The 20504-nt window shown below is 39.8% G+C and overlaps 1 protein-coding gene across 3 annotated transcripts in view; it reads right to left on the minus strand.

Moving 5' to 3' along the window:
- Nucleotides 1-20504, minus strand: part of NUF2 (NUF2 component of NDC80 kinetochore complex) — a 56116-nt gene that overhangs the window by 29586 nt on the left and 6026 nt on the right. For all 3 annotated transcript variants that reach the window (XM_043521552.1, XM_043521551.1, XM_007061237.4), the window contains exons 2-12: nucleotides 20078-20209; nucleotides 19301-19375; nucleotides 17361-17437; nucleotides 14756-14817; nucleotides 13094-13191; nucleotides 11003-11076; nucleotides 6884-6980; nucleotides 5477-5539; nucleotides 3359-3496; nucleotides 1746-1886; nucleotides 496-671 (exon numbers count right to left, since the gene is read on the minus strand). In XM_043521552.1, the coding sequence (XP_043377487.1) occupies nucleotides 496-671; nucleotides 1746-1886; nucleotides 3359-3496; nucleotides 5477-5539; nucleotides 6884-6980; nucleotides 11003-11076; nucleotides 13094-13191; nucleotides 14756-14817; nucleotides 17361-17437; nucleotides 19301-19375; nucleotides 20078-20200 (1124 nt within the window). In that variant the 5' untranslated portion in view covers nucleotides 20201-20209. The remainder of the gene's footprint in view (nucleotides 1-495; nucleotides 672-1745; nucleotides 1887-3358; nucleotides 3497-5476; nucleotides 5540-6883; nucleotides 6981-11002; nucleotides 11077-13093; nucleotides 13192-14755; nucleotides 14818-17360; nucleotides 17438-19300; nucleotides 19376-20077; nucleotides 20210-20504) is intronic.

Below are 20504 nucleotides of genomic sequence, written 5' to 3' on the forward strand. Positions count from 1 at the left end.
GAAGGAAGACGAGCTGGGAAGCTTTGATCAAATGACACTTTTCCTTTTGTTTTAGACGTGTCACATCAGGATAATACCCCCCCGAGATACAAGACCCCATTTCCCTGTGGGTCTTGAATGGCTTTGATAATGAGCAAAAGTGGCAAGGGAAATTATGAAAAATTCATGAAAGGCAAATGGGGCTTTGTTGAAGTCTGATGAGTTGGAAAATTATCCCAGTGTGACATTTTCTTTAAAAAGATTTTAAAAAAATCAAGCCCAAGTATTATAAATTGAATTAGTAATCCACTGAAAGAGTTGCTGTCAACTCACATTGCAATTATTGATCCAAGTCCCCAAGTGCTTGCCTACAGCATTACTGGTCTTCACAGAACTATCCCCCATCACTCCCATTTCCATCTATACTACTTGTTACATGTTTGTATCAGGGATGTGAATTTTTGTAAGTGTATGTCAGATAAGTAGTGCCAGGCAGAAATGCCAGCTCATCCGTACTCAAATACTGTGCGCTTGTACTGCTCAACGTCCTCCTGTTTCTTCTTTATCCTTATTTCAGCTGTAGACAGCTTCTCACGCTTAGCATTGACCAGTCTCTTTAAGGACATTTCATCTGTCGCAGCATTCTTCAACTCTATCTGGCCATTCTCAATCTGGTCCTCGAGATTTCTGACCTACAGTATTTTCAAAGAAAGACTGAAAATCAATTCTATAAAATCAAAGAAATGCAATGTCCCTCTATTAGATATTTGCCAAAATAGAACTTTGTTCATTCTCATTTTGATAGTCTAAAAACCCAGTTAATTCTTCCTAGAAATCCAACAGTTAACACACTTTGTAAATATTTTACAGATCAGGCTTGGTGGATTACATCACTTAGACTTCCAGTAATTACTGCAATATACTACAGTAAATTATGTAGGACAAATATTCAAAACTTTACTATGTTTTGCCAAAAGAAGTGAACAGTAAGGTAGCTATTTTTATTTTTACTTACTAAAATACTCTATCATTCTCCAAAACTGTTAGCCCTAATTAAGAAGGTACCATTTATCATGACAAAAAATTTTGTCCAGTGAAAAATGGGCTGGTAATACTGATAAAATTAAGGTGCTTGTTAAAATGATCATTTTGGGTACAATGATATTTCCTCCTTTTGGCTTCCGCTCTTCCCAGAAGTAGAACAGTTTAAAATTCAAACTTCCCTCTTCCCAACAAACAACCCTCTAGAAAAAGACAGTACATGCTATTTTGGCTTATGTTTCTACGGTAATAAGTGCTTCCACTATTAAAGATGGCAACAAATTTACAGGAGTTTGTCAATGTGACCTTAAATCAAAATTTTCCCTCCTACCTACAGGTGTGCTACGGGAAGTTACTGTACTCAACCCCAACAGTATCTGCATTTTGATAGTGCTGCTTATAAATAGTTCTGAAGTAGCTTCGGATCCTTTAGGATAACAGGAACTATTGAAATGGAAGATTATGATTAAGAAAATAGCTACGGTACTGGCTGTTATGTCTAGGTGCTGGAAGGCAACATGCTTTGCTTTGAAATAGATTCCATTTTAGCAAATATCATTTGTACTGTTGCATAGCAGTTTGTTTTTTTCAGATTCATATCCTAAGCAAAAAAATTAGAGCAATAGGGAGCAGCACTTGCATGAAATTAAAACCCAGTAGTTAATTGAGAGCAATTTATTTCTTACATGCAGTTAGAAGGGGACACACAAGTACATAATACAAACCTCTGATGAGATATTGGCCATTCTCTCCACATTTGCTCCTTGGCTTTGCATTTTCTTTTGGTATAATTGCACCTCCAATTGACATGATGGCAGAATCTCAACTAGGTCTCGATAACCTTCATACTTCTCAATAACCTCTTGCTTTACAAAAAAACAAGAAAAATATATTTACTTAAAGAAATGAGTGAAATGTGGTTTCTGTTATGTTCTGTAGTAATGCATATTTGCTCTTGTAACTAATCCTTCAATGTCTGGAATTAAAGAAATCAAGTAACTTCAAAATTGTTGCTGAAAGGAAGTAAATTTTGAGTTTGCCAACAAGATTATGTATCAGAGGAAAAAGCTGTTGGTTTGGGAAGGCAGGGGTGACACCTAGGTGCTGTACTCAACCAAACCTTCATATATAAGGAAGTAAATGTATCCATTAAATGTGCTACAGTGCCTGTTGGGGAAGAGAATGCAAGTTATACAATGGAAAATTCTATGTCTCATCTAGCATTACACAGGAATGTTTGATTAGAGTCAGATGGCAACAACTTCACACCTTAAAAACAAACCGTATAAACAGAGAAATCTGAAGAGCAAGTTGTGAGCTTCACTGACGCATAGATGAATCAGTCTGCTCACAAGACACAGCCAAACATGAACCTCGTGGCTGTTGTACTTAAATATATACTGTCTGAACTTTCTCTGCCAACTATTTTTACAGGTAACTGAAAAGATAGGTATATAATTGAAGAAGTTAGAGGAACGTTTTCCTGTATTTTTCTCCTATTTAGTTTGTGCATTTCACAGATAATATGTCTTGGGGGGGGGGGGGGGGGGGGGGGGGGGGGGGGAGCGGCAGGTTCCAATGTTGCCCCTGAATAGCCACTTAGTTTCTTCTTGTTTATCATGAGTCTTCACACATCAGTAGGAGTCAAACATTTAAGAATACAAAGAAGCTATTAGAAAACCACAAAGTGAAAAGGGGACTCAGCTTAGTTCCTGAAGCTACTATTGCCTTTTTTTGCAGTTTACTAAGATTTCAAGTTGATTGTGTACCTTAAATTATCAGCTTCCTTTTGATTTACTTCCTCTATTTTAACTGGAGTGAACTTATGTCAGATGATTTTGAAATTAGATTGTTATTTTGGGATAAAGTGTTCCCAGAGAGCAGAAAGCAAGCCTCCAGATTCAGAACTACTGAGTGAGAACAGAGGTAACCTTGGAGCACCTGGTCAAAAGGCCAGGGCCTAGGAAGAGGTGTCAAAACAGTGCCAGCCATATGTGGTAGTGTCAGGATGATGGATGCAGTCAGCTGGACAGGTTCAAGGACGCAACATTTCTAAGTTTAGTATTAAACGTGGAACAATCAATAGCACTACTTGTGATCCCATCCTTAAAGGAGGTGTTCTCTAAATATCAGATGTCTGTTTTCTTTCATTATAAACTAAATTCTTAAATTCCCGGCTAGTCACCTATTGCTGGTCTTTTTGAAAATGATGCACAAGCAGCTCTCAATATTATGCCAGAAGACAGACTCATATCATTACTCATGTCTTGCCCATCAGAGGGAATTTAATAGACTGTACTAAGTACAAAGCAGCCATAGTACAGTGATCAAGACTCACCTTGGTTTTCTTGAGTTTCTGGACAGTCTCCTTCATATGTTCTTTGTAATTCTTCAGTTCCTCTGGAGACTCTACAATTTTTGATTTCAGTTGCTCTTGTTCTTCTTTCAAAGTAGCCATTGTCACTTTTAGCTGATTCTAATTAGCAAGACAGTTAAAATGTGGTTGATATCTCTATTTTAGTCAATTTTAATAATGCTGTAAGACTTAAAGGTGATAGAGCTATTCTGCCTTCTGATAGACTAAGTAGAAAGGAGAAAAGTTCAGTGAGGCAGGGTTCTGCAATGAGCATCTTGTGGAGGAGAGCATTTTACTGCTATCTAGCAAGTTGTTCTACATCATAACATTTTTGTTTTAGTATTTTTCTTTTAAAAAACCAAAATTCTATTAAATTCTCTTAAGAATGTTACAGTTGCCAAGCAAAGCACTCAGGTCAGCAAATGCCAAAGTGAAGGCTGCCTTAATTCTGCTCCCTTTTGTATGTGTGTTATGGTACAATTTTGAGTTACAGGACTGCATGTTATTTTTGCTGCACTCATACTTGCTGCAAACATTCATGCCAATGAAATTCACTACCCAAATGTTAATGAATAAGAGGTCACAAATACCAGTAGAGCTAAACAGCCAGCTGTATTCACAAGAATATTCATAATTTTTTTCCTCCATTTGTCCAGTTCTAATCCTGGCCAATATTCTCTCTCTGTAAAATAGGTAATATCTAAGGAGGTACGGGCTACTGCCAAGAATTTAGGGGATGCCCTGTTTCCCCCACTCATTCTAGAGTGTTTTCACATTCTTTGAAGACTTAAAGGTGATACAGCTATTCCATCAAGAATTAACGACTTTAAAAGGATGTCACAGTTCTATAGTTAGGCATTCAAATCAGGAATTTCCAAAGGTAGCATATCCGGCCTTAATGCTATCCTTTTATTTGCATGAAACAATATAGTCTTCAGTTATGGGATCATTTATTCTTTAATACAGTGCAAAATACAGCTGTTCTACAACTTTAGATACTAGCAATATTTCCACCTTGCATACTTACACAACTTTAAGTGTTATAATGGTCCATTATCTTTTCTGATTTAGGACCAGATGTACTTAACACCTACATATTTTTCTTTCCAAAGAAGAAAGATGGAGGCAAGGTACAACAGGAATAATATATCCCAGGCACCTTACAGGATCAGTAAGAAGGAGCTCAGCTTCATTTGATGTGCAACATACAAAATGGGCATCATACCAACTGCACTATGCATATATAAAGTGAAATTTTCAAAGGCTCATAATTTAATCAAGTTAAAACCCAATTTTCAAATGCTTAAAGGGACTTTTCCATGAGGGCTTCTTCTGTGCCAAATTTCAACTTTACATCTCCAGCTCTGTCAGCATTATTACAGCAGTTCACAAAGTTGTAAGATTTTGGTTTTTATAGCTTCCCACCTCCCCCGCACTCTTCACATGCAAACGGCTGAAATCTTTCAACTCAAGCTTGCCCAAAGTATCACTTATGGGCAGAGATCAAGCCTGGAAAATTTCAGCCTGAAAGTTGAAAATAGGGGTTTGGAATGGAAGTGTTTAGGCCTTGGCTACAAACAAAAGTTGCACTGCTTTTACTATACTAGTACAGTTGTAATGTTACAAAACCTCTTGTGTGGGCACAGTTATACTAATATAAAGATGCTTATACCAGTATAGCTATTCCTGTAAGGGAAAGGGAATAAGCTATATTGGTATTAGCACCATTATTCCAGTATAGCTGCATCCACATTAGGGTCTGTACTGGGATAATTATTTTGGTATATAAAAGTCTCATCCTTAACTAAAATAGCTATACTGGTACAAAAATTGTGTTTAGACTTGGAGTTAGAAACCTTAGTTACAAGAGCTGGAGTCCCAGATATATCAAAACCAAACTTTATTCTTATCATCCAAGTTTCCATGAAATACAAATATAGACGTGGTTTTTAAAATGCAATCTAGTTTCATTATCTGAACCATTCACACTGCACATAGCTAGCAGAAGTCAGGCAGAAAAATCTGATGCTATATTAAAAGAAGGCCCATCACTTACTGCAGGCTACTGTTCAAATCTCATTTAAATTGAGTTATACTTACCAGACTTCGAGTTCTCTCTGCAACTTCTGCTTTCTTTTGGGAAGTCACTTCTTGCAAAGCTGTCTAATGAAGAGAACAATTGTTTGACAGTTAAAAGAGGAGAATTATTAGTATGGCTTCTGGTTTTAAGCTTGAACTTTACTACAGAGAAAAGACTACTGAAAAAAGCAGTTACCAGCTACCTGCACAGCTATCCCTTCTCAGCAAGTGCACCCCACAGGTGTCAGGCTTTGGGTGGAATTCCACAGTTCACCCACCCTTAGACAAGGACCTGTGTTACAGCCCCCGGAGTACCAACCATGACTACTTCAGCAAGTCCAGCTGCAGTTTGGATTTTGCCACTGATGCACCTGGGAGTGGTTACTATTGATTTATGCACAGAGGCCACACAGCCTTCTCAAACAGTATTGCTGAATATTAACAGAACAGCTTTCAGAAACATGATGGGTTACAAACAACAAAAATGGAGACCTAACTACATGGATCTTACCTTTTAACTACTTCTGGCCTAGATGCTTAGGTCCTGTTTAGAAAGAACATGCCTGCCTGCAGCTCCTATCTCTTCCCCCCACCACATGCTGACTACTTTCCCCCTCCCTTTCTATTAGGGACATCTTTTAACCAGTCAGGGTCTTTTGATCTTTAGCATGTCCCAGTGATAGCCCCATGGTACTCTTAGCTGCTTTGAAGATGTGTACTTGCTGCTGTCTTATCTCTTAGGGTGTCTACACTGCAATCGAAGGAGTAATTGCAGTTTGGGTAAACACACCTGTGCTAGCGTGGCTAAAAAAGAAGCAGTGCAGATGCGGCAGCACGGGTTTGAACAGGTAGCCAGGGCCCCTGGTGTGCTCATACAGCCCTTGCGCCCACATCTACACTGCTATTTTTAGCCATGCTAGCACAGGTAAAACTAGTACGGGTATATCTACCTGAGCTGCCATCACACCTCAAACTCCATCGCAGACATACCCTTAAGTCCCTATTTCCTGCCCAAGCCAATCCCCAGCTCTGGTTTGACTTAACCCTTTCAGTTCAAGTAGGCAGCAATACAAAATTAAACGAGGAACCAGTCTCACAATATTCATTATAATGCAGCAGATCTCAGTTCCTCACACAAGCAATGTGTTTCTGTAATGAAAAACAGACTATTTCACACACTGCTTCTGATCCCTATGGACCCAGCTGATAGCTTCATTCCCTCATAGGTACCAGCACAAGTTAATGCTAGGGAGTACCATAGGACTCAGACCAGGATAGACGTAAATACCCTAAATATTTTGACTTGCTTTTAGTTTTAATCAAATTTTCATGGGATAAATCCAAAGAAATAATAAATGCCCACAATCAGAAGTCATAGTAGTTGTACTTTGTGACAGAACTTCAGAGACACACATAAATAGGGCATACCGTTTTTTGACGATAGTCCTGGTTTAGTACTTGCTGCAGTTCTTTAATATCATCAGACAGCTGCTTGAACTCTGCTTTTTGCTCTACTGGAATCGTGCTAAACACAAAGATATGATGTTTGATCTTGTTAGTGCATGTCAGGTGTCAGTGAGCTCAGGCTGCGTAGTATAGAAAGAAAGACTTTTCCTGCCTCAGAGGGTCTTGGGTTCAGCTACAGACAGTGACCTGGATGAACAGTTGAAGACCTAATCTCACATCATTTTCTTTTTAATCTTGCTTTGGTGGGTTATTGTTGAAAGATTTCATAGCTCTGGTATAATTTAAGGAGTGATTTAAGTAAAGAGGGAGCACAAGGAGTGAGATCTGTACGTTTAAGAGGCAACACGGAAGAAAGTGCAAAAACAAGAGTGAGAGAATGATAATATGACATATTGATCTACCTAGATATTTTAATTACAAAATGTAATATTTTTCTAGCAATATACCTTAAGGTGGTAGACTTAAAGCACAGGGCTAACATCAGACAGGAGACTCTCCCAGAGTGTACTGAGAGCAATTCTCGGGTACTGGAAAACTTCTTAGTTTTCAAATTGGTCTTGGAAATTAGCAAAGAAGAACAAGAAGCCGCTATGGATATTGGGGGGGGGGGGGGGCGGGGGGGGTGAGAGAGAGATACAGTGCCACAGTGGGGAGCTGGACTGATAAGAATGGGCCAGAAAACATGAGTAAAGGAGGCAGCTAACCCCATGCAGGGAGTCAGAAGTAGTTGTATAATTGTAACTAAGACTCTAGAAATATTAGTCTGAGGCATATTTAAAATAGCATCTTCATCTTTAACATACTTTTAGTTCAAACAACCCGAATTTGGAACTAGTGACTGATAGTGGAGCAAGTCACTGGTGGGACATCCCAGAGAGAGAAAAACTGACCTGCAGTCCATAACGGTGACAAAGTATAGTGATGATAAACTTGAGTACTCTGCCAATGGAATGGGCATAAGGGAGCCCTATCTGATGGGGTGGAAGCTAACGGAGGGCTGGAGGAGAAGGAAAGTCCATGGAACAGGAGGAGCGCAGACTTGCTTAATATGCAAAGGGAGTGAGTAAGACAAGGGAGCAAAAAGAATGAGAAATCAAGAGCAGAGAAGTAACACTAGACAAAAAAGTAAAGCGGGACAAAGTCTTAAAGATACAGAACAGAACACTGAAAACTTGATGCAGGACAACTATTTAGCTTTTCTATGGTGCTTTGCAAATACTAGTCTAATTAACCCTCAGCATCTCCTGTGAGGTACATAAGTAGCATAGTTCCCTTTAAGGCGAGCAGCTGCATACACTGCTAGCTGGTCCTGCAGTGCTCCCTCCTCCAGTAGTGTTCACCAAGAGCTACCAGACAGCACAGCTGCAGAGCAGGCTCTTTGATGTGGCTCCCCTTCCTCTGCATGCTGCAGTTTGAGAAAAATGCTGACCCTGGTTCAGATAATACAAGCAGCACATACTAATGTATACAATAAATATAACTATTAGAAAGAAGGTAAATGGAGGCAGGACTGGCAACTTTACATACAACTGTAAGAGCTGCCATACTGGGTCAGACCATGGTCCATCTTGCCAGTATCCTATCTCCGACAGTGACAGAGCTTCCAGGGGAGCGTGCAGAACAGGGCAATTATGGCGGAATCCACCCGTCTTCCTCTGCTGGCTTCTGGTAGTCAGAGGGTTAGGGTGACCCCGAGCATGGGATTTCTTTTTTGAACCCAGTTATACTTTTGGCAATCAGAACATCGCATGGCAATGAGTTCCACAGCTTTAGTTGTGCACTGTGTGAAAAAGTACTTTCTCTTGCTGTGTTAAGCCTGCTGCCTATTACTTTCATCAGGTGACCCCTGGTTTGTGTGTTGTATGAAAGGGTAAACACTTCTCTCTTCACTTTTTCCTCACAATTCAAGATTTTATAGACCTCTATTATAACCCCCCCCCCCCCCCTTAGCCATTTTTTTTCTAAGCTGATCAGACCCCATCTTTTTAGTCTCTTCTCATATGGAAGCTGTTCCATACCTGTGACAACCTTTGTTGCCATTCTCTGAACCTTTTCCAGTTCCACTATATCCTTTTTTAGATGTGACAACCAGAACTGGACACAATATTCAAGGTGTGGGCACACCATGAATTTATATAGTGGCATTATGCTACCTGTCTTATTTTCTATCATTTCCTAACACAGTGAGCCTTTTTGACCGCTGCTGTGCATGGAGCAGTCATTTTCACTCTGACTCGAAGATCTTTCTTGGGTGGTAACAGCTAATTTAGAACCCGTCACTCTAGCTGTATAGGGATTGTTGGGATTATTTTTTCCAGTATACATTACTTTGCACTTAATGTTGAATTTCATCTGCCTTACTGTTGCCCAGTCACCAGTTTTATGAGATCCCTCTAACTCCTCACAGTCTGCTTTGAATTTAACCTCTTGAATAATTATGAATCTTCTAACTTTGCCACTTCAACATATTTATTAATCATCTGGAAAAGGGAGTGAACAGTGAAAACAGATAGGAGTACGGACCCTTGGGGGACTCCGATGGTCACCTCTGTACATCATGAAAATGGACCATTTATTCCTATCCTTTGTCTCCTATCTTTCAAACAGCTACTTGTTATACTACATTTTGGTTTTCATTTTTATTAATAGATTCACAGGATTTAACACCAGAAAGGACCATTGTGATCACCTAATCTGGCCTCCTGAAAACACATGGGCCACAGAATTACACCCTGTAATTCCTGTAGCAAGTCTTTAAGTTGTGGTTGAGCTGGAGCATCTGTTTAGTTCTTTAAAAACTTCAAGTGATTTAGAATCCACTACACATCCAACTTAGTTACTTGTCCCAATGGTTAATTGCCCTCACCATATTAGAAATGTGTACCTTATTTCTAGTATGATTTTGTCTAGTTTCAAGTTCCAGCTATTGATCTTGTCAAACAGGCAAGGCATAATTAAAGAGCCCTCTATCAGCCATCTTCTCCCCATCCAGATACCTTTAGACTGTCACCTCTCTACCTTCTATTAATTAAGCTAAATAAAGTGACAGACGTAAGCTCAGTCTAAGACATTTTCCAGACCTTGAATCATTCTTATAGCTCTTTTCTGAATCTTTTCCACATCCATTTTGAAGTGTGGACATGAGAAATGGACACTAGTGTAGTAATGGTCTCATTAATGCAAAGGTTATACAGAGAATACCACTTCCTATTCAATATTCCTCTGCTTATATATCCAACAGTCACACTGGCCATCAGCCAATGGAAGGTCACATTTAGCTGGTTATCCACCATGAATCCTAAGTTCTGAAAAGGACTTTAAACTATATCCACTGTATATATGCTCTTGAACACAGCATTCTTTCATTCTAATAAAATGGTGCTATGTTTCTGAAGTTACTATCTCCCACAATCAATGCTAACAAGACGCTCCGAATATCAAATCTCTAATTCTGAATATGACTCACTAGGGCATTGAAAGTAACCCCCACAAGCTCTTAGGGAAACAACTCAAAGAGCAACCACCAGCAAACAGAGAAAGCTGCCATGGGAAAAGTTTTATGTTTGCCTGAATTATAGTTATGGGCTAGCTAATCAAACGCCCATAGGATTAGCACTAGGTACAAGAGAGTCCCTCCCTCTCTCCACAGCTATGAAACATTTGACCAACAGGAGAAGGCTGATCAGCTCAGGAGACAGAACTTTCATAGGAGCTGGACCTCAACTATGGAAATAAGAAAAACTGATCACCTGCCTCATCAATTTCAGAATTAAATGCAAACTCATCTTTTAACTTTCCCCTCAGTTGCTTTACACAGAAAAATAAGTCAATTTAAAAACAACTTAACCAAGCTATTTCTCCTACAGCCTGGAAGGAAGAAAGATGGTTACCTCTATCTTTAAAATAGATTCTCAGACACTGATGAGGCCATATAATGCTTCAGTTGATTTAGAAAAGTCAGTCAACAGCCACATCGTTTCTGTTCTAAGACAACAGCTTAATATTCCCCATTAGATGTCACATGCATGTGTGTTATAACTGCAAAATCCACAGAGGTCAATTACTAGACCCCGTACTCACTCAAGTTTCTCTAGCTTCACTGCTGCCTCCTGATTTGCTGTCTGCAGTTGCTGTATTTTTTCCAGAGCTGATTTCTGTAAATTAAGTTTAAGGTATTTTAGTGATTGGTTTACATTATATGGGAGAACAAGCAGATTTATGATCAACCTACAACATGTTCCTCACACAGCCAGGTTGGTCCTACAATCCATGTGCATTTGGTAATTTATTTGTACTGCTACCCTACCCAGTTGAGATAATTACTGGTAGTTCTTGGTCTGTACTTAGTAGTTAGTGGTCTGTTGTTCTAGCTTCATAGTTTCTGCGTAGTGACTGTTACCTGTCACGCTCTCCTCAAAGTGAAAGTTTTCCAAGTGTCCAAGTTTTTGCTCCCTGTGCTTGAATATTTCACGAGATACTAGAAGGGGGCCCCAGTTGCGAGGCCTAAAAACTGACTTGACAATTACCCTGTACTGAAGCCCATATTTTAAAGATTCCAGTATGCATGTTTATTTCCAGAAACATCCAAATACTAAATTTAATGTGCAACAGGAAAAACAAGCACATTGACAGACAGGTAGTCTAGTTCATACCAAGTTACAAGGATGGATATATTCAAATATTGATTATAATAAACTGTAGTTATGTGGCAACTGGTGTCCTTTAAGATACTGTCACAGAATGGGCTCCTACGCCTACAGAAACCCCCATTCTCTCCTGTAAGAAATGTGACTTTTAAAGTTACTGTTCCACATAGTTAGCAAGGGTCTGTCACCAATGTGTGTTATGTCTATCCTGTGCCTTTCAATTGCCAAAGACCCTGTAAGTAAGTGATGAAATCCAGGATGTATATCAGAATCAGCAGAAAAGCTATACACCGTTCATGTACTTTTATCTTAACTCCCAAGGCAGCAAGCATATTAGAAATAATCAAGTCTTGAGTAGAAAGGCACTTCCCTTTCATTTCTACTCCATGGTTTTTTGGAAGCCATTATTAGGCAAAGGCTTTATTGAAAAAGTGGGTCTTAAGTGTTTGATCTGAATGTGTTTAGGTTTGGGCTCAATCTGATCTTCTCTGGCATTAAGTTACATACCCAAGCTCCAACAGCTGAAAGCATCTTGCCTTAAGTGCCCAGTCTTATCCTGGGTATCACCAGCTGCATCACCCCTGTAAGTGCAACTGTCAAAATATTGCCAACAAGGCAGTCTGTATAACAGATGGGATCTAACCAGTTGTGGCTTTGTAGGTTAGCACTCCCACTTCCAAGTCAGACTGGAAATGAAGAAGAAACCAGAGGAAGTCATGGAGCACTAGTCAGGTTTTGCTGGCTAGGATGCAGAGAACTATGTGCTTCACCAGCTGAATTTTCCACATACTGGTCAGATTCAACACCAGGTACAGCAGGTAGAGTAGTCTACCTGGAGGTGATCAAAGTGTATATCATCCAAGCCAGATCATCCAGCAGGAAACCGTGTAATAGCCTTCCATCACAATGTGGTCTAAAACATTGATTCAGTGGTGAGGTAAGAGAATAGGCAAATTCCTAACTTCCCCTTCCTCCCATCACCACTACTGTCTTTCCTAGACTGACTTTGACCCAGCTTGTCCTTTATACAGCTGTTTATTTCTTCCAGACACTGAGGCATGCTTAAATGGGCTGAAGTTAGATGAAAAGAAGAATTGACATGTTTCCCCAGAGTACCACACCAAAGTGTTTCTGAAACTATTTACCAGTGCCTCATGTTTGATCAAAGCCTACAGCTCAATGGCACAATAAGACTTGCCTGTATTCAGCTGGTACCTGTAGGTGCTGCCTTTCCAAGAGCTGGAAAAAATTAAGATTCCTTCCTACCCTGTAAACACTTAAATGTTTTCCCTAACGCATAGGCAGGAGTCACCTGGAATTTTATATTTTTTCTCTCTTCAAGATCTGTCTTACAGAAAGACAAAAAGTTGTTACAGTCACTTTGAAAAAAGTTGTAACACATGGCATGCTAGTGTAATTTCCCAAACAGTACTTAAGCCTCTAAACTTCCAGATATAAATTAATATTAATTATATTTTTGATGGTCTTATCTGAGCTGTTTCTTACAAACTATACATAATCTTACATATGCCCACTGGAATTCCATGTAGATCTCACGGCGCGATTCTTGGAAGTGAATAAAGTTAAGAATGCCACTCAAGAAACGAGCTGTCCGCTTTGCTTCTAAAAGAGAGGAATAGCAAAGAATGAGTGTTTTGGACTCTATATGCCCCGTAACTGGAAAACTTGAGCATAGCAAAACTCAAACAGCTAAATGGAGGCAAAGACTGAATGAAAAAAAGTACCATGTACTATACTCCAAGGAAAGTTAGGAGGTTAATTTACCCATATTGGCTTAGAAGAGAATTTCTTACAGAATTTCAATGCCAGTTGGGGGGAGAGGGGTATTTTAAGAGATATCTATTACTGAACCAATTATGTTTTAGAGAGGAACAAATCTTCCTCAGTCATGAAATGTACTTAAATTGATATGATTAAGTCACGTCAATCTCTGAAAAAAATTAAACAAAACCCAAGTCTTATAGCTATTAGCTTACCAGTATCTGAAAAAGATATAATTTGATTGTACAATCAACTGCACCAAGCCATGGATTTATGATGCATCCAAATGCATTGTCCAGGACCTTATACAATCTAAAAATAAATTTCAAACTGGGCATAACGTCTCAGAAAAACAGCCATTCCCCTGAAAACACTGACCACTGACTAATGTCAGTACAAAAAATATCTGATAAATAGAAAGAAGGGATAGCTCAGAGGTTTGAGCTTTGGCCTGCTAAACCTAGGGTTGTGAGTTCAATCCTTGAGGAGGCCATTTAGGGATATGGGGCAAAAATTGGAGATTGGTTCTGCTTTGAGCAGTGGATTGGACTAGATGACCTCCTGAGGTCCTTTCCAACCCTGATATTCTATGATTCTAAGGGAGGCAAAAAAAGGTCAGCAACCCAAACAGAAAAACCTTGTACTAAACGCTGAAGACAGCTACACAGGGACTTCAGCAAACATATTCAAAGAGAATCCACAGCCAGGTACCTGAACTGAGCAGGCCCTTCTCTGAGCTCAATTCAAATTGAATTTTGGAATAGAGAACAAGGACACTCTTTGCCAACCTCAAACGCTCTGGCAGGAAAACAGGAAGATGCAGAAATCAACTTAAAGAAATTTCTTTAGCAAATTCACAAAGTCTTTCCTGAATGGCCTGTGCCACACCAGAACTGCAACACTGAGTTGGCAAGAGAGTGGAAGAAAGGAGGAAATACAAGCGTTTTCTATAGAAATATTTCCCCCAGGAAATCCACATTATCAAGTTCCAATCCTGTCACCTACTCATAATTATTTCTACTTTTTAAGAGTAATTATAACCACCATATATTGCAAAACTACTCTAAAACATACGATTACTATCTAACCTAGTAGCAAGACAGAACTGTAATATTTTGTAAGAGAGCTGAGATTTAACAACTAATTAGTATTAACTGGATTGGCTAATTTGGCTAATAAGCCAATGGCTAATAAGAATTTTAAGAACTCTTTATTGAACTGGTCTTCTCTGCAGGCCATACCATGAGGTTCAAAAATAGGCAGCTACTGGTTCCACTACACCACAATTGTGTATCCCAGTGTAGAAAGTAAAACCCAAGAGTCTTCAAAGATCTTTCATAGAAATGGTCCAGGCATCATGTGTGAGCATGTGGAGACATGGATGGGTTAACAGATGCTTGCTTACTTGGATTTATGACATCAGCAAGCTGAAAGTCATTAATACGGCAGACCGGAAGAAAACGCTCCCTGTGGGAAGAAAAAAAATTTTAAAAGATACTGAATGTTATTAGTTCTGTGAACAAGCCTACTTCAAATGGCCACTACAGTACTTTTGCCCTATACAAATCTAGAGTACATGGGTGTTCTCCCACAACACTAGTGTCTGAATGTATCCTGGTACTGTACACAATGGTGATCAGATATGGCAGAATAAACTCATAAACAACATTTTAATAGTACTGAATTAACAAACTAGTATTATAGATCCTGAGTTGTTACAGTGCCTTGCTTAAGGATTTTTTTTTTAAGTTACTTTTCACAGGACACTTAAATTTAGAGCATTTTAGTGGGCAGTATCAACCAATGCTTCGTGAGGTGCTAGTAATGTTTAAGCAGATATTTGAAGAACTTCCATTCACGTTTTATTTTGTGGGATCTTTTCTTTAAAGATGGATAACTTATTCAAAACCAATAGGTCTCTCAGTAGACTCAATTTAAGTTTTCTGAAACTTCTGTAAGAGTGTATTCAGTTCAGTTGGTTCTGTTGCAGCATGCTGCATAGACAGAATGTTTGGTTTTACACACCTGGGTTGTTTATTAGTGCAGTAGAACAAGAAAGGGATTTTTCAATGCTTCTTCCATGGACTGGCACATAACTACAATATTTGTCAGATCTGGAAAACTTTCTATGCTAACCTACCAAATCAGAATGATGTCCTTCACATTCTGTTCAACTAACGGCTTGTCTACTTAGTTCATGGCCAGCTGAGGTATAAATCTATCCTACACTAGCCTGCCATGCGCCAAGCATCCGTGTAAACCCCACTGTGGCAAACTGAAAGTTCTGCAGAGTGCTTTGATCTACCCTGACTTGAACAGGAATGGATTAAAGTGCATTAGGGAACTTTTAGTGAGCTACAGCAGGGTCCACACGGACATTTGTGAGCAGCAGATTAGAGCAGGGTAGATATATACCCCAGCTTCCCAAAAACTCAGTGCTTGTGTAGACAAGCCTTAAAGCGATCTCCAATATCCAGCATACTAATTTTAAATTGTGTTTTTGCAAAGATTGTCCTCAAATGCTGATCCACTGTAGATCTTTGCCTCATTCACCATCCCACTGTGCACAGTGAAACAGGGAGGGGTCTGGCAGAAAAAAAAATAGTATATGCTCATTTTATTCAAGGTTGAAAGTAAGTACACAAGGAGACAGATACCATGGAGCAATTTACTTTACAACCTTAACGTTCTCTTATCGTAGATTTTTATATTAGTATATCTTTAGTAAATGCTGAGTTTTAACTGCCCATTTAGAGCACATCCTCTTCTTGTGGGGAATATCACATTAAATGCATTCTTCAGTTTTGCACTGTTTTCTTGTAATTTCCTTCCTTTTCAACATAGTACACCCTCCAGCTTCTCTCAGAAGCTTAAATTTATTTTTTCAGTGTATTAGGGCATATCTACACTACACTACTCTATCATCTTAGGTCAACTTACAGCCACCGCAATAATTATTGCTGTGGCTGATGTCCACACCATCCTCCTTCTGTCAGTGGTGTGTGGCCTCACCATGAGCACTTCCACCAACTGAAGAGGAGCAGCATGGGGTGCCAAGAGCCAGGGCTCTCAGCTCCGCACAGCTTCCTGCTGCGACCCCAGGTGCCCCCCCAGGCTCTCATCTCCATGCTCCCAGCCAGGAATGGGGCGAAGGAGATGGGAGGGGACAGCCACCTGGGATTTCTCTCCTCCCAGCCAGGAAATGGGGGCAGCCACCCAGGGCTACTTATCTCCCTGAGCAGGGAGCCTCTGGGCAGCAGCCTGGCTGGGAGCAGAGAGCCAGTGGTAGTGGGCCTCTAGCTGCCCAGCTGTCTTGTCAATTTCATGGCTCCAGCATGAAATTGACAAGACAGCCAACAGCCTAAGTAAAGCAGTGTCTACACTTACATCCCTGGGAAAACAGTGTAGTGTACACTGACATAATTGAACATAAGCTGTTGTACACTGACCTAATTGTGCAATGTAGACAGGGCCTTAGAAATGGAAAAAGAAATAGGAGTGGACTAATATGAAACTTATAAGTCAATCTGCCCAATGTCAATTATTCCACCACACGCTGAATAGAGCAGCGTCTGTTAGATGCCTCTAACAGTGCCTCTAACAATGATAGACATAACTGGGGTGATACTTCAGGCTTATGTAACAGCTACTCTAAGATCCTCCTCCGTATCATACGCCATAGGCCTCAGTGAACTGCTTCAAGCTATTCCCAATTCAATTGCGTGCTCACTAGCTTGCCATCATTTATTGTTGATCTAAACCTCAGTCTCACAATCCTAAAGCATTAAAGATATCTCACACATTTGGATAAAAAGCAGCTGGCAGCAGATTCTTAGTCTACTAAACTGTTAGCCACTTTAAGCTGCCTCTTGTTAGTCTGCTAAATTTTATTTCACACAAGCTCAACAAGTTGAAGGACAACCACAATTGCACAGAGGCGAATCACCTAAAATTATACTACAATCAAATAATGAATGAGCAGTATGAAAAAATCCATTTGTTGTACTCACATATTAATATACAAGTTACAAATAGGTAGGAAGCCTTCAACAATCTGTGGATACATTATGTCAACAGTGACCGGCATCTAAACACAAGAGTCAATAAATAAGACTATTACAAGGAGTATTCATATGTGGAAAATACTAGTTTTTTTTATGGGAAAGTCACTCAGAGGTGATAAACATGGGTGGGGAACTATCACTAAACGTCAAGGCAAAGGCAAATTAGCGGTTCCCAAACTGCAGCCTGTGGATCCCTGTCCTGGTGGCTCACAGAATAATGTTTTGAGAACCAAGTAGTTGAAAACTGGACAGGGTGGGAAGGTTGGTGTTTCCAGGAGGGGGTTTCTCAAATGGCTGCTAAGTGATAACATTGGAAGGTGCTTGCCTAGTCAATACCACCTGGAAACAAGAACAGTTTGCTCACACAATACAAAAATACAGCATCCTAACTAAAAAAAATAATCACCTGGCCCACTGAATCCTTTAGACGGAATCAAAGAAATACAGTTAACTAAGGCTATGGTCAAGTAACATTACAGGCTAGAACAGGTGTGAATGTTCAAGTGCGATAACGGATTTATGATGCACTGCCATGTTTCAGACTAGAATTGAGCCTTAGATATTAGCTCAAGCTGATAATTAGTAAGGAAATTCTTGGTTTACCCCCTCAAAACAATGTGGGTCTGGATTCCTGTGCTGCCATGTAATGTTATAGTATTTTTTTACACGCCTGCATTACATTTTAATGCACTCATTCAAGTATATTATAGTGTAGCACCAACTCCACTATAATTAAAGGGTGGAGTGTTGCTTTCTGTTTGAAAGTAGACTATTCTAAGTGCTCTAAAATCCACATGCTGGCTCAGATTGTTTTGAAATTTGCTATGCCTCTCGGGGTGCTGAGTAGAGTCCGTGAGCAAAGTTGGTGTCGTTTGAGAAAGTGGCTCCCAAGAAACAGCCCTATCCCCAAAAAACAAAATTTCACAAAATCATTTTGTTCCTCTTACTTTTTTTGCACATATCTGGGGCTCAGACTACAGCTCTGACCCTCCCCAAACTGATCTCAGTTGCTCTGGATTTATCTCAACTAAAGCATGGCACCCACTGCCCCTGGTGGGAAGGGAGGACATTATACTGAAGAAGTTACTCAATGTTAGTTAAGAACTCCAGATCAGCACATGCCAAACTGACATGCCTAAAAGAGTAGGCAGCAAGTCTCGCTCTGCTGAAGCAAGGTTTCCAGGCAGTCTTGTCACAGTACCCGGGTGACTCAAGGTGACATTCTGTGGTCACTGAAACATGCATTGCGCACATTCTGCAGAGGCTCATTTTGGGAGTTTTGCCCTGAAACCAAAGTTTCTGGAAGCCAGGAATCCTTACGTTATTCACGGCTATGACAGACTTCCCTTGACCTTGGCAAGTTACAACTTTTGTACCTCAGTTTGCCCATATGAGAGATGTGGCTAGCACTTATTTAGCCACAGGGCTGTTAGGGATTAGTTATTATTGTAACACTTTGGAGACAGAAATCTATATAGTGTTAAATTAATGAGGAATCAGTTTTTAGTTTGCCCAGGCTGTCCGCTTCATGGACTGCTTTGTTCTCAACTCTATTTTTAGTGGTATTTTTAAAGTACTTTTTATATTTATTTTGTCTTGAGAAAGAAAGGTTAAACCCAAAATACAGCAGACTGGAAAAATAATAGTATCCAGTATTTCTAGCTGTATTACACCTGAAATTATCAGTTAACTAAATGCTGGGGATTCAATGCAAAATACCACAGGATTTTCAAATTCACATTCAGCTACACAAAGTGCTTGAAGGATCAGCTAATTTAAAAATTCAAAAAACCCAGTGCTTTAATAACTGTTAATTTTCATTATTCTGGAAGCTGAGTTTCACTTTCTTTTTTTTTCCACTTAATTGTGCACAACTGTATACACACCATATAGAAGTGCTCCAGACGGATTCCATACACATTCTGCAAGGTTCTCATGAAGATCATGTGCAATACCTCACGCTACAAGAGGGAGAGAGAGAACATTTAGTTCCAGTAATTACAAGTACACTAATACCAAGTGACTTCTATTGATGAGCTTCCTCTCTGTAAGTTACTATTTAGACTTCCTTGTGATTTATAGCACACAGAATATATCACAAACAAGTAGTACTCTGCCTTTAACAAATGGAGACATTTCAATTTTTCACAAAGGCTACGAAGATTTATGACAATGTGTGAATATACAGAAATTCAGATATTCAGTGCATTCCATTATTTGAATTCTGTAACTTCTGTACTGTAATACCAGAGCTTCAAATTTCACATTACTGAATACATGGCTAAGCACCTTCACCTGGCTAAATGCATGGTCTTTAAGGCAGAACTGTTGCTAACAATTAAGCAACAGACAAATGGCATTCACTATCATTAGGCTAAATCTGTTACACAGAGGATGGCCTAGTAAAGCAGGTTTCCCAATTTCATAAAACCAAGTTATGGGTTCCAATGTCCTAATCATGAAATTGCATGCAGATGCAGAGGTCTGTCTGCTCACCTGTAAGATGGCAGACCACATCTGTAATATTTCCTCATGTGAATATTTTTACCACAGCCAGTGGGACTACTTTTGCAAATAAGTGTTATGTGGTAAAATCCTGAATACACTATTCTATTTACATTGTCCTCCAGCAGCAAGCTACTCTGTTTCCAGAGCATTCTTACCTTGGGATTTGGAAACAAGTCATTTTTGGAGAGGTTTTTAGCTTCGGATCCTGTTAGGATCTGATTGCGGATGTGAGTTATGATGTCACTAGGATTATATCTGGGAAACGTTAAGAGATCCATTTTGCGGGTCTGCAAAGAAAAACAGCAGCACAAAGAATGCACCTTTAAAGTCCCACAACTGTCAGAGCACAGGCTGGGGAGATTATGCAGAGGAGCACAGATCAACGGCTGATCCCCCCAGGGCCTCTGCATGACACCAAGCAACCTCCCAGCAGAGTCCTCTATGGAACTATCATAGAGGTATGGGCTCTGGGCTCCAGCTCTGGTTCCAGACCCAGCACCACCACAGAAAAATCCCTTTTCCCCATGTGGAATTGTCACCCACTCCCATTTCCCTGTGACTGTTCCTCACATAGCCCGACAC

Source organism: Chelonia mydas, chromosome 8 (assembly GCF_015237465.2).
Source record: "Chelonia mydas isolate rCheMyd1 chromosome 8, rCheMyd1.pri.v2, whole genome shotgun sequence".
In the NCBI taxonomy this organism is placed as follows: domain Eukaryota; kingdom Metazoa; phylum Chordata; order Testudines; family Cheloniidae; genus Chelonia; species Chelonia mydas.